Source organism: Atheta coriaria, unplaced genomic scaffold (assembly GCF_025399875.1).
Source record: "Atheta coriaria isolate IRGN ID8LTWV9N9 unplaced genomic scaffold, Caltech_Dcor_3.1 hic_scaffold_9_pilon, whole genome shotgun sequence".
Lineage (NCBI taxonomy): Eukaryota > Metazoa > Arthropoda > Insecta > Coleoptera > Staphylinidae > Dalotia > Dalotia coriaria.
In genome coordinates, this window is record NW_027045451.1 from 9,689,996 (window position 1) to 9,703,456 (window position 13,461).

Below are 13,461 nucleotides of genomic sequence, written 5' to 3' on the forward strand. Positions count from 1 at the left end.
ATACCAATTTTGATCTTCCATTAAACACCCTGTATGTCAAAATTTTTAACATTTCAATAATTATTCTGCTATTCGGGGCCAAGACGAATCCGAAAAATCATCGATTTTTAAAATCGGTGCAGCCGCTCTTGAGTTATACATGGTGTAACTAACCCTACCGGATTTTATATAAATAGATATAGATATTTGTTAAATTTTTGAATATTTTGTTAATATTCTTGTTGATTTACGATCAATTTGATAAACGATAACGCGTCTCGTTGGTGTATCACAGTCGCCAAGGGTGCGCCGATGTTTGGCGTGTAATTTATATCATTTAAAGCAATTTGAATTATAATTACGCGCGCATTGCGCCGGGGCAAAACACGGCAAATCCATTTCGCATACGGGTGTGTGCGCCGCCTGCGTCGCATTGTTCAATCGTTTGCCCATCCTTCGCATGTGCGTCGAATTCGGCCTGAATTCTCAATTCTCAATCCACTCGTTCGTGCTGCGCGCACCACAATCAACATTTTGCTATCTGTAATTCTGATCTGTAATCTCTATTCAACATTATATACATGTACCTATATATACGCATTCTATGGATACATTTAAACAGCTCGAATGTTTGGGTATTGAGTTTGACACACAATATTTGACGCCATTGAAGGGTTGGTCATGTTTGGAGTCCCTATCTGCGATTAATTCGCATTTGTTTATATGCAAATCATTGCAGACGCGGAATGAACGGGCATAATTTAACAATCGTTTACTATTCACTTATTTAACCACAGCAAACGACTGAATCAATTAATTAAATTAATTAAATTAAATTAATTAAATTAATAATTAATTCGATCTACTCGTAGGAGGAGAACAATCAAAGGATAAACAAACCTGTAAATAACTATAATATAACCGATTTATTTTAAAATAATAATAGTTTCATTAAAACAATCTCGGTACAAGAAGTTATTAATTGTCAAAGTTACAAAAAATAATTTGTTTTGCATTTTCCTGCTAATTTTTTAAGTTTACAGAAAACATGTGTTAGAAATTGGACTATATCTCGCGTATCGTTAATGATATTAAAATATTGTTTTCTTAATTTGATTAAGCAAGAGTTACTCTTTATGATACACTATTATCATCCCTCAAAAATTCCCAAAAAAAGGCCTTAAATCCGCCGCTAATATTAAGCAAATTTTTTGATAAACTTCATCAATTTCTCAACTTTGGGCTCGTTTTTCATAAATTTTAATCGAAATAAAACAAACAAGCATATTAAAATATCAATAAAATAAATGTTAGGTACAAATTTAGATTCACAGAATATTATAATTATCAAATTACAACTTCCGGTATTTGCTCGACTTGCCTTTTATCGGAAACACGTTGCGTGTGATTGATTATACCAACATATATGTACCTACTTTCATTCATAATACTAGATATTATTAACAATATTGACATTATGCACTAACGATCGTGGCATACATTCCTGTTTGAATAGGTCCTTTGTTGACGCGGTGGTAGTTTCGCTGGTCCGGTTATTCCGGTCAATACATGTGTCTTTTAAGCATCAAGAAAATGTGAGCGTAACTTATTAATATTAACACAATCGATCTTATTTACATATTTATGGATTATATTGAAAATTTATGCAATATACTCACAACTCATAATACTTATTATTCATATAAATTGTTAAAATCAAATAAAACAAAAATAAAAAATAAAAAATTAAAAATTAAAAAAAAATATTTAATATTTGACTTGCCGTATAAATACCGAACACAGCAAAACGCACATAAAATATAAAAATTTATAAAAAACCAGCTTTAACCTTTGGCTTCGCTCGCGAATATCTAAAATAATGAAGTTGCTTCCGTACGCGTCTGTAGTCACAGAAGAAGTAACAATGAAGTAGAATGGCGGGAAGTTTAAAATGGCTGAAAGTATAGTCTATGGAAGTATAGTGTACAGTCTCCATAGTGTAGTCAATTGGATTTGATGTTGACGTAGCTGTCGGTAATACAGTGTGATAATACAGTGTGATGGTACTATAGTACTTAGGTTTGAGCTTCATTGCTGGAATGCTAGATGGCGTTAAAGTAGTCAATTAGCCAGATGCAGAGGTATTATTGGCTAAACAATTTCTTTATTTTATTTAAAAAATAATTTTTTTATTAAATAAAAAGTAGCCTAACCATTCGGGGACCACTAAGAATATGTGTACAAATTTTCATGATGATCGGTTAAGTAGTTTTTGCGTGAAAGTGAAACAAACATCAGGACTTTCGCATTTATAATATTAGTAAAGATTCTTAAGGCTACTTAACTTTTGATTATACATTCTTATCATGGCACGTGTTCTTTTTATTATTTATAAGTACTTGATGTTGTTTACTGCTGATGTGCATGTGTTAAAAAATAAAACGCAATGAAAGAAGCCGCATAACGATAAAAGCAAATCGATGCATTAGGCGCGCGACGCTCATTAAATATCACTTAAAAACTTGCGTTTAATTCACTTACGCGTACGACTTTGAATCCAATAGTTACCAAAGTTGAACAAGTTTTACACGCGTACACTACACGCCCAAGAAACCGGAATAATCACAAGTCAATACTTGATTCTAGCTCCAATTACACACTGAGTGATTTATGCGTTATTATACACTCGTCGTGTTTAAATTTTATATTTAGTGCAATTGTAAATTATGATCTGCTTCCAGTTGTAGTATTACTATTACTATTAGTAGGTATTAGTATTTTAAGTTAAGTACGGGTACTTATCGTACTTAATGTTAGTCTGTTAGTCGAAAGCCACTCTTGCCTCTAGGCCGCATTAATTTATTCATGCGGCGGCACGCATCGCGCACGCCATTAAGAATAATTGCCGCCCGCAATTAATAATTTATTCGCGTTACCGTTCTCGTCGCGACACCAACGACATCACTTTGCCTAATGCTACAATAATACTCGGCGATGTCGGCTGTACTCACATTATTATCGTCGCATCTTCACACGCTTATATTATATTCATATTTTCATACTCTTAACATTACTTAATAGTATTATCCAGAATGACAAATGTTTTCAAGTTTTGTATTTTTTTTTTTTTTGGTCTTATATGAAGAACTACGGTCTAAAAATGACAAAACATGTTTTTTATTAGTTTTTTTATGATAACTCAAACATTTTAGAAGATAAATTAATTTTTCTTATTGTATTAAATTTGTAGGTAAATTCCTAATCGTTTGATGTTTTTATCGGTTCAATAGTTTAAATATATAAAAAGTTATAAATAATCAAAATTTGACTTTAAATTTAATTGTTTATTTCTAGTTTTTTTTTACGCTAACGCGTATTAATAAATTAAATATAATTATTTATTTATAAAAATCGATAAGGAATTAAATTTTGAATCAAATCACGAAAAGATAAATTATTTAACGTGTTTAGAATTCGAGTTATTTTTAATCAAAATCAAGAATTCAAATTTAAACATTTTTAGACCGCTATTCTGCACATAATGTTTTTAATTATGCTAACATGAATTTAATATACTTAATTCCTATTTTTCACTTAATAATCTTAATATCTTAATAAACTTGATGTCTAAATCTAAAAATAATGCAAATTCACTAATTATTAACTAAACATAAGTGCTATATGCCATCATAAACCTCGGTTTCTGTGCGGTTTTCTTAACTTCTGGTACCGCAAAGTGTAAAATGTGTAAATGGTATTTAAATTCGTTTTCGCATGGCGCGTATGTTTTGTGTGTTTTGTGGTCGTCGGCCGGTTGTGATCGTGGTGCTCAATGCTCAATGTCGTGCGTGTTGGACCTGCCCGACTGATAAAATGAAGCAATTAAATCCGAGTCGAACTCGCTGAACGGTACAAGCTTGTTGTGTGTTTTTTTTTTGTGTTGTGTTTGTCAACTTTACCTACATCCAATTCGAACTGCTTGAAACGTGTACCTGTACTACCAGTATTCGCACCTGTACCGATATTGGTGAAATAATCGAACGGATCAAGCCGGGCGCACGCGTTTCGAACTTTAGATTTACAGTTTTAAACTTGAGAGTTGAAAAGTTGTACTTGCGAGAGTTGCTGTTTTAAAATGCAACGTGGAACAAAAAAATTACGCGACTACATCGTCGCGAACGGTAGAAGTTCACTAACATTTTAATTACAACTTAAAATAAATGTTTACTTCATGTTTTATAAGCAATTATTTATATATTTTAAAGTTTAAACACAAAAACCGTTATTTTGAATGTTATTTTTTAATTTTTAAGTATTGCGGAAGATTTTGGTAAGAATTCAACCGGAATACATTAAAAAACTGCGGAAAATTTAAAATTTTGAAACTTTGACGAGTTATCAAGGTAATAACACCACTAAACAGCTCATTATCAGTTAAACATTTAAAATATTCTGTGTAAATAGTCTGTGTAAAGTTGTTTCCGTACGCGTCTGTAGTCACAGAAGAAGTAACAATGAAGTAGAATGGCGGGAAGTTTAAAATGGCTGAAAGTATAGTCTATGGAAGTATAGTGTACAGTCTCCATAGTGTAGTCAATTGGATTTGATGTTGACGTAGCTGTCGGTAATACAATGTGATAATACAGTGTGATGGTACTATAGTACTTAGGTTTGAGCTTCATTGCTGGAATACTAGATGGCGTTAAAGTAGTCAAATAGCCAGATGCAGAGGTATTATTGGCTAAACAATTTCTTTATTTTATTTAAAAAATAATTTTTTTTATTAAATATAAAGTAGCCTATAACCATTCGGGGACCACTAAGAATATGTGTACAAATTTTCATAATGATCGGTTAAGTAGTTTTTGCTTGAAAGTATAGCAAACATCAGGACTTTCGCATTTATAATATTAGTAGGGATTTCCACCGAATAAATATTTTAACCAGAAAATATAAAAATAAATACTTAACATTATAATAACACGATTAGGAAACATAAAAGCGGTACGCAATGCTTATCACTCGATCACATACTCATCTTGAAAGCATTTATTTTTTCATTTTTATAATGGTCGCAAACCGGGTTAAATTTTTATCGGAACTTGTATTCATTCCGGTACTCTCTATACGCTACTCTACATCTACATTTACATCTGCATGACTACATTCAGAGGCAGACTCATAACACACAGTTTCATGTAGAATGCACATGAGTGTACGAGCATTATTAGTAGCTAGTGCTACTAGTGCTAGTTACGACAAGAGTACACTCAATGGCGAACATTTAGAATGGAGCACACTCACAGTCCCGCATCCGCCATTGCGTTATCAGCGCGTGGTTTGCAACAGACAAAAAACTGCGAGTTGTGTTAAAAATTTAATGACTAATGACTAAAATACAGGAAAGTACTGTTAAAACCTACATAGATTGCGAGTAACTGTATTGAATCAAAAAATTATAAATAAAAATAAATTTAAAAATTGATGCAAAGAGGTTATGTGAATAGTAACGCCATCTATTTATTAAAAGCTTTAAAAATATTTGACGTTTTTGATTTGCACTGTAGATGTACACATGTTAATATCTTTGAAATGCGTTTTTGCTCGGTTGCTGTATCCGTTTGTATTTTTTCCTGCAATAATGTGCAATCGTTCAATGCGTCCCTTGATAACACAAACGCCATGCCAGATAAGCGGGCGAATATTCGAACGTTTGTGGCTGTACACATCTCGTTCCTCGACGTTCAAACATTCGAAACGTTTGAAACACTAGCCGTTCAATCATGCATGTTTTTCCTTCATTTTAAATGCTTTTGATTTTCTTTTTTATTATTTTTTTTACATGGTATCTTTTTATAGTGCGTGAAATACTAGATGTTAATTCCGAGCGAATTTTAATTACTTAATCATTTATTTACGTTGAACTCGATAATGAACTTCAAAGTTGATTTTCGATGATTAAGTGGGGACACGCTCAATGTGACGTGAGCAAGTCAACTTTGTGCTTGGGCATTTAAAGAGACCGGTTCCGCTCAATCAACTAGTCGCATCTCGACGGCCGTCTCGCCAACAGCCAAGCATTTTCGCTGAACTTAAGTTAAGTAAAGTTGGTTTGAAATCAACATGGATTGTGGATGTGCCCCGCCGAATTTAGGCGGAAGCCTAAGTGCTACCTGTGGGTCTACATTGCTCTTCATGACCCTGTTGGATTCTTTTATTACAAATAAATGTGATATTTCGGAGATTTGTCAGAGGGTCAGGCATACAGTCACCCCTGATTTGGAATACGACTATGTTGTCATAGGAGGTGGCAGTGGAGGTGCCGTTGCTGCAGGGAGACTTGTTGAAGAAAATATGGGGAAAGTGTTACTGATTGAAGCTGGAGGTGATGAACCACCGGGTACCCAGGTGCCCTCGATGGTTCTAAATTATTTTGATAATCCGGAAGTTGATTGGCAGTACAAAACTGAACCGGAACCAGTTGCTTGTCAAGGTAAATAATTTTAAAAACTTTCTATTAAAAATCTAAAAAATATTTTAAAATAATTTTACAGGTTACCCTGAAAAACGCTGTGATTGGATCCGAGGTAAAGTCTTAGGTGGTTGCGGTGTGCTCAATGGTATGATGTACATGAGAGGTGTACCACGAGATTTTGATAATTGGGAAGCTGCTGGTAACCCAGGTTGGAGTTACAAAGATGTTTTGCCAGTTTTCAAAGCCCAAGAAGATAATCAACAGATTGGGACATTAGTTGATGCGGAGTACCATGGTACAGGTGGACATTTGACAGTTGCACAATTCCCTGACCATCCTGAGTTTGCTGATGATATTCTTATGGCTGCCCAGGAGATTGGTCACACTGCTAGTAATGATCTTAATGGAAAGGACCTGACTGGGTTTACCATTGCTCAAACTAACAATAGGTAAAGTATAGGTACCTTTCTAGTTCTTTGAGAAAATATTTATATATTTTGTTTTATTAGAAATGGAACTAGGTTGAGTGCTGCAAGGGCTTACCTCCGACCAAACAGGGACAACCCAAATCTTCACATTATGCTCAAAACCTTAGCAACCAAAGTGACCGTACAAAATGTCAACGGACAAAAGAAAGCTACTGAAGTACATTTTGAACACCAAGATAGACCCTACAAAGTCCGTGTTCGTAAGGAGGTTATCATGGCAGGAGGTGCTATTAATACTCCGCAGGTCCTTCTACTTTCTGGTATTGGTCCCAAAGATGAACTCAACAGATTAAACATTCCAGTTGTTCATGAACTACCAGGAGTTGGTAAAAACCTTCAGAACCACGTTTCATTCTTCTTGTCTTTTACCCTTAAGAAAACAGATAACTACAATGACCTTGACTGGGCCGAAGTGATGAATTATATCTTGAAGAGAGAAGGACCCATGACTTCAACTGGTATGTCTCAGGTGACAGCTAGAGCCAACTCCAAATACGCAGACCCAGCTGGTAACTACCCAGATTTACAAGTGTTTTTCTCTGGTTACCTTGCTAAATGTTCTACGACTGGTGAGGTTAAATCCGCGACTGACCCTGAACACCCTGAAGCACCACGATATGTTGGTATGGCTCCTGTTAACCTACATCCAAAGAGTCGTGGGTATTTAACACTCAAATCCCAAAATCCATATGATCCACCATTGATGTATGGAAACTATCTTACTGAACCCGAAGATGTGAAGACCTTAGTTGAAGGTGTCCGTTTAGCTCTGGCTGTTTCCAAATCAAAGCACTTGGTTAACAAGTATGGAATGGAATTGGTCAAGGATGATTATGGTGATTGTGATAAACTCCCATACGATTCCGATGATTTCTGGGGTTGTGCAGTAAAACACTCTACAGGTCCAGAGAACCATCAAATTGGTACCTGCAAAATGGGTCCAGATTCCGATCCAAATGCAGTCGTAAACAACGAACTACAAATCAAGGGTATTCCCAACATGAGAGTTATGGATGCTTCCGTTATTCCTGTCTTACCAAGTGGTAACACAGCTGCTACCATCATGATGTTGGCACATAGAGGAGTTGATTTCATCAAAAAGACACAAGGACCAGATGTACCCGATTTAGGAAACAGAAATCAAGTACGCCCACCATCTTTCAGTGGCAGACCTCAACATGGCCCCCATCAAAACCAAGGATATCTCCCACCTTATAATTTTGCTCACCATCATAATATGGACTTCCATAATCGACACCCAGAAATCCCAAATCCGTTCGAACAAAGAGGTTATAACACAAAATCTCTTTGATATATATTTTTATCCATTTTATTGTGATTTATGTTAATTATTTTTATCTTAACAATGAAGTGAAGATCCAAATGTATTGCAAGGATGACAATGATATTAATCTTAATAAAAATAAGCTTTGTTCCTTTCATATTGAGAAATACAGTAACAATTTACTCGAAGATATTTATATTTTTTATGTTTTACAACAGTCGTAAATTTTAAAAAGTTCCATTTATCATTGCTTGGCTCATTTATTGCTCAATTAGATATGGTTATACTACGTACATTCTGTATATTTTATGAATATCCTTATCATCGCTATAAAATGGCGTAGGGAAAGCAGCTTGGTGTTCAGTTCAATCGACACGTTTTAAATATAAACATAGAAAAGAATACAGTGACCTTGAAAAGTATTTCTACAATGTCAGGAGTTGCTCCGTGTACTAATCCCTACATTGCTACATCAGTAGCAGGAGTATGTGGGAGTTACTTATTCATGACCATGTTGGATGAGTTTATCCGGAACCATACGGATATTTCTGGTTTATGTGATCGTGTGGTACCAGTGACCATACCAGATGAAGAGTATGATTTTATTGTTATTGGAGGAGGCAGTGGAGGTGCAACTGCAGCTGGTAGGCTAGCAGCTTTCAAAAATGGAAGGTTCTCCTTGTAGAAGCTGGAGGTGATGAACCACCGGGAACAGAGGTACCTTCAATGTTTCCAGTGTTTACTCAAGTGTCTACTTTGGGTTGGAATTATAAAACCGAGCCGGAACAAAATGCTTGTTTAAGTAGGTACATAAAATCAATGTCCATGGAATTATTAATGTTCTATTATGTACTTTATAGACATGCCACAACATAGATGTGATATTATCAGAGCTAAAGTCCTTGGTGGATGTAGTGTGGTCAATGGCATGATGTATATTAGAGGTATACCTCAAGATTTTCAACGATGGGTTGAAGCTGGGAATACCCACTGGGGATATGATCAAGTATTACCATATTTTCAAAATATTGAAGATAATAGAGAACTTGGAACAGTAGCTGATTTTGGTTATCATGGTGTTGAGGGACCTTTGACTATTTCCCGGTTTCCGGATTATCCTGCGTTTGCTGATGATTTTTTGGCTGCTGCTGAGGAATTAGGGTTTGGGTATAGTCAAGATTTAAATGGGGAGAATATTAGTGGGTTTGCCATTGCACAAACTACAAACAGGTAATTAATTTTTTTTAATCTGTGATTTAATAACTAATGAATATCTATAGAAATGGTACCAGATTAAGTGCCTCCAAAGCATTCCTCTGGCCACAAAGGTTCAACCCAAGTCTACACATTATGTTGAATACCACAGCAACAAAATTGGTCTTTGATCAACCACATCATCGTGACTTCAAACACAGAAGACCAAAAAAGGTGAAAGCAGTTCAACTAGTATACAACTGCCAATCGTTTTTGTCAAAGCCCGTAAAGAGGTTATAGTTGCTGGAGGAACCTTCAACTCTCCACAACTCTTGATGTTATCTGGAATAGGACCTAGAGATCACCTATCCAGTTTAAACATTCCTGTTCATATTAATCTCCCTGGCGTTGGTCAAAACTTCCAGAACCACGTTTCCTTTACAATGACCTATGCGTTGACCAAAATGAGCAACACCAATGACCTAACTCTAGATGCGCTTAATCAATATTTTGCTTATCATACTGGACCAATGAGTTCCACAGGTCTGTCACAAGTTACAGCAAGACTCAGTTCTAAATACGCTCGACCCGATGGAACATGGCCAGACCTTCAATATTTCTTCAATGGATTCGCAGCTAGTTGTGGAACAAATGGATCATTCTTTGATGCACCAACCTCATCACCTTATAAAACATTTGATATAGTTCCTGTTGTTTTACATCCAAAATCAAGAGGACAGATTAGACTTAAGTCAACAAATCCGTTTGATGCACCATTGATAGAGTTGAATGATTTGAAACATCCTGATGATGTGGCTACCTTGATAGATGGTATAAGAATAGCTCAGTATATAGCAACCGCAAATATTTTAACACAAAAATATGGTATTAGCCTAGTGAAAGGTAACTATAGTTATTGTGAAAGTGCATTTACGTATGATTCGGATGCATTTTGGGAGTGTGCTGCCAAATATGCCACGACGCCTGAGAATCATCAAGTTGGCACCTGTAAAATGGGTAATGACAAGATGGCGGTTGTAAACCAACAGCTCCTAGTGAAAGGCACAAGTAATCTTCGGATTTTAGATGCTTCTGTTATACCTTTTGCTGTTTCTGGCAACACTGCCGCTACAATCATGATGGTTGCCAATCGCGGAGTTAGTTTTATAGTTGAAAAGTACCTTAATGATCTTCTTACCTGAAATAAAATAAAAATTGTATTAATACAAATACAAATATTAAATATATAAATATCTGAACACATGGTATGTTTATGATATTTTTAATATAGGTTAGTTCTTTAAGTGGTATCGACGTTGGCAGGTGTTTCGGCTGGTTCGGGGGCGGCGCATGCATGGTAAATGCGCGTGCGAGATGTAAAGATGTAAATGGAAATTCATTTTTCATGTTGCAATCTACTCGACGCCAGCGGGTGAATGTTGGGTGCACTGGGGGTGGGGGAGTATATTCGACATTGCCACCGTCGCCGCCACCACCATCCATAATACAACCGTATACTCAAATAAGTATTTATCAAAAAAATTAAAAATAGTAAAAACAAATTTTTAGGTTAAATTTTTTTAGGTTAGGTTAGGTTAGGTTATATTATGTTATGATAGGTTAGGTAAGTATTTTTACACACGAGTTTTTTAAAGTATTTGCAAGTATTCGAATGAGTTGCATAATTGGCAGTGTAAAATTGCAGGCGTATGCACGATTAGCACAACAATGTTGTGGCACCGAATTGTTGACGAATGAGAGTTTGTGCCCGCGCATACGTTTAAGCTTTTCCGCGGCATTTCCGCGCAAGCATACACTAATTGCAACTTTGGCAGTGGCTCCATTAGTCCGCAAACAATGGCGTTGTTTCAACAAATAACGATCGCAAACAGACGAACAACGATCGTAAACTTTACGCGTTGAAAACTTTACAACAATGCTTGCAACAATTGAACAATACTCAACATCACACAACCTCTACTTTCATAACTAGTAATTATAACCTAAACTATACACTAGTGCATAAAGATAAGCATTAATCACGCTGTGGATAATCCACGCATTTAAAACCTAATTGTGATTTTTTAGTTTTGGTGTCAATGTGGGTAAAGTTATTGTTGATGAAATGAATATATCGCTGTGTAGGAAAATGTTCGCGGTCGGAAGTGGTGGAAAGAAATACATCATAATAAATACGTTGGCGTGACGTTTAAAAGGCGCATAATGACCACTTGTCAATGAGAAGCGTGCTTAATCTATGTTCGTTCACCTGCCTCGCGCTCGCCTGCGGCCCACCGAACACTCTTCCAAGTTTTTCCACTTTTCCACTAAACCCAGCCGAGCTTTTCACACACCCACATACAATCACACTCACACAAATCGTTCCGCGTGTATTCTACACGTGAGTACAAATAAAGTTGCTTGGAATGGCCTATTTTTTAGACTAACAAGCAAAATAAAACCTGTCAGGACTAGAGTCATTTATCAGGACACACTGTATGTACCTAATTATACCTTATCTAAAATATTAACTACATTGGAATTTTAAAAATTTAAAATTTGATTTTTTGTTATTATTTCTTGTTTTGCTGGACAGACTATATATTCATTCGAAGTCACTAGTTCAGTAAATATTCCTAACTGCCATTTTACATTTTCCGAGTAGTGGCGCAGCTGTATGAAAGTAGGAAAACTAGAATTGACTCCGTCGGCAGCGAAAAGCGCAGCGCGAACGTGTTTGCGGTCTCAATAACTAGTTAAAAAGCTGCTAATTAGTCATGCGACGGCGGCACGAAATGCGCCGCCACACATCCGCACACATCATCGTCATCCGGCTAATATATGCGCGTGGCGTTTTACCAGGAAGCGTCTATTACCGACCAACCCTTCTCTGTGTGCTATAAGGGGTGCTGGAGGGTAAACTAGAGATGTGAGATAACTGCGCGTTTTTCAAATACACGAGTGAAAATGGGTTTATTACCTGTCACACATTTTTAATGGCTATATTTTACTATTACTGCCCTAGGGCCGTTAAGATGGTTTTACAGCCCGCAAAATAATTTTTATGAAAATTAATCAAATTATTTTTATAATGAAAAAATTAAAAGTTTTTGTTTTTACGGCTCTAGAGCGATTATAATAGTTTTACAGCCCTAGGGCGGTAAATAATTTTACAGCCCGCAATTTTTTTTTTATTTTAAACAAAATGACTTTTGATATATAAAAATATAAATTTTTAATTTTTACAGCTCTAGGGCGACTAAAATAATTTTACCGCCCGCTTAATAAAAATCAACTTTTAAAACTTTCTGTATTACATTCCGTAGCTTGTGTTTCCAACATCATCACCTTATAAAACATTTGATATAGTTCCTGTTGTTTTACATCCAAAATCAAGAGGACAGATTAGACTTAAGTCAACAAATCCGTTTGATGCACCTTTGATAGAGTTGAATGATTTGAAACATTCTGATGATGTAGCTACCTTGATAGATGGCATCAGAATAGCTCAGTATATAGCTACCGCGAATATTTTAACCCAAAAATATGATATTAGCCTAGTGAAAGGAAACGCAAAATAATTTTTATGAAAACTAATCAAATTATCTTTATAATGTAAAAATTAAAAATTTTTGTTTTTACAGCCCTAGAGCGATTAAAATAGTTTTACAGCCCTAGGGCGGTAAATAATTTTATAGCCCGCAAAAACTTTTTTTTTAAATTTTAAACAAAATGACTTTTGATATATAAAAATATAAATTTTTAATTTTTACAGCTCTAGGGCGACTAAAATAATTTTACCGCCCGCATAATAAAAATCTACTTTTTAAACTTTCTATATTACACTGCGTAGATTGTGTTTCCAACGTTAACTTTTCATAAATTCAAAGATATATCTGCTGCCCCTGTGTTTGGATTTTCCACAGACATGTTGGGAAAGATACGATCGCGCAAACAAAACGAAAAACCATCCGAGCGTGTTTTGCCACCCCCACGGTGAAGTCGAAAAGGCAAACGCAAAAGGCGAAAGATTCACAAGC

General features: G+C 35.5%; 3 protein-coding genes across 3 annotated transcripts in view; 2 read left to right on the top strand and 1 right to left on the bottom strand.

The window, feature by feature from the left end:
- Nucleotides 1-13,461, bottom strand: part of side-II (sidestep II) — a 154,359-nt gene that overhangs the window by 73,852 nt on the left and 67,046 nt on the right. The gene's annotated exons all lie outside the window — the stretch shown is intronic.
- On the top strand, nucleotides 6,008-8,415 carry LOC135798280 (glucose dehydrogenase [FAD, quinone]-like). The gene is made up of 3 exons (XM_065311070.1): nucleotides 6,008-6,472; nucleotides 6,534-6,903; nucleotides 6,964-8,415. Exons 1-3 carry the CDS (start codon nucleotides 6,103-6,105, stop codon nucleotides 8,252-8,254), a joined length of 2,031 nt encoding a protein of 676 aa, XP_065167142.1. The 5' UTR covers nucleotides 6,008-6,102; the 3' UTR covers nucleotides 8,255-8,415.
- Nucleotides 8,515-10,684, top strand: LOC135798281 (glucose dehydrogenase [FAD, quinone]-like). The gene is given in 5 exon segments (XM_065311071.1): nucleotides 8,515-8,874; nucleotides 8,877-9,029; nucleotides 9,088-9,457; nucleotides 9,508-9,661; nucleotides 9,664-10,684. Coding segments are annotated over 5 exon segments (1,854 nt in total). The 5' UTR covers nucleotides 8,515-8,657; the 3' UTR covers nucleotides 10,624-10,684.

Excerpts from the sequence above, each read along its gene's own strand:
- LOC135798280 (XM_065311070.1), top strand. The coding sequence starts at position 6,103 with ATGGATTGTGGATGTGCCCCGCCGAATTTAGGCGGAAGCCTAAGTGCT. Across the intron at positions 6,473-6,533 it reads GGAACCAGTTGCTTGTCAAG|GTTACCCTGAAAAACGCTGT; the intron begins GTAAATAATTTT and ends ATAATTTTACAG. Across the intron at positions 6,904-6,963 it reads ATTGCTCAAACTAACAATAG|AAATGGAACTAGGTTGAGTG; the intron begins GTAAAGTATAGG and ends TTGTTTTATTAG.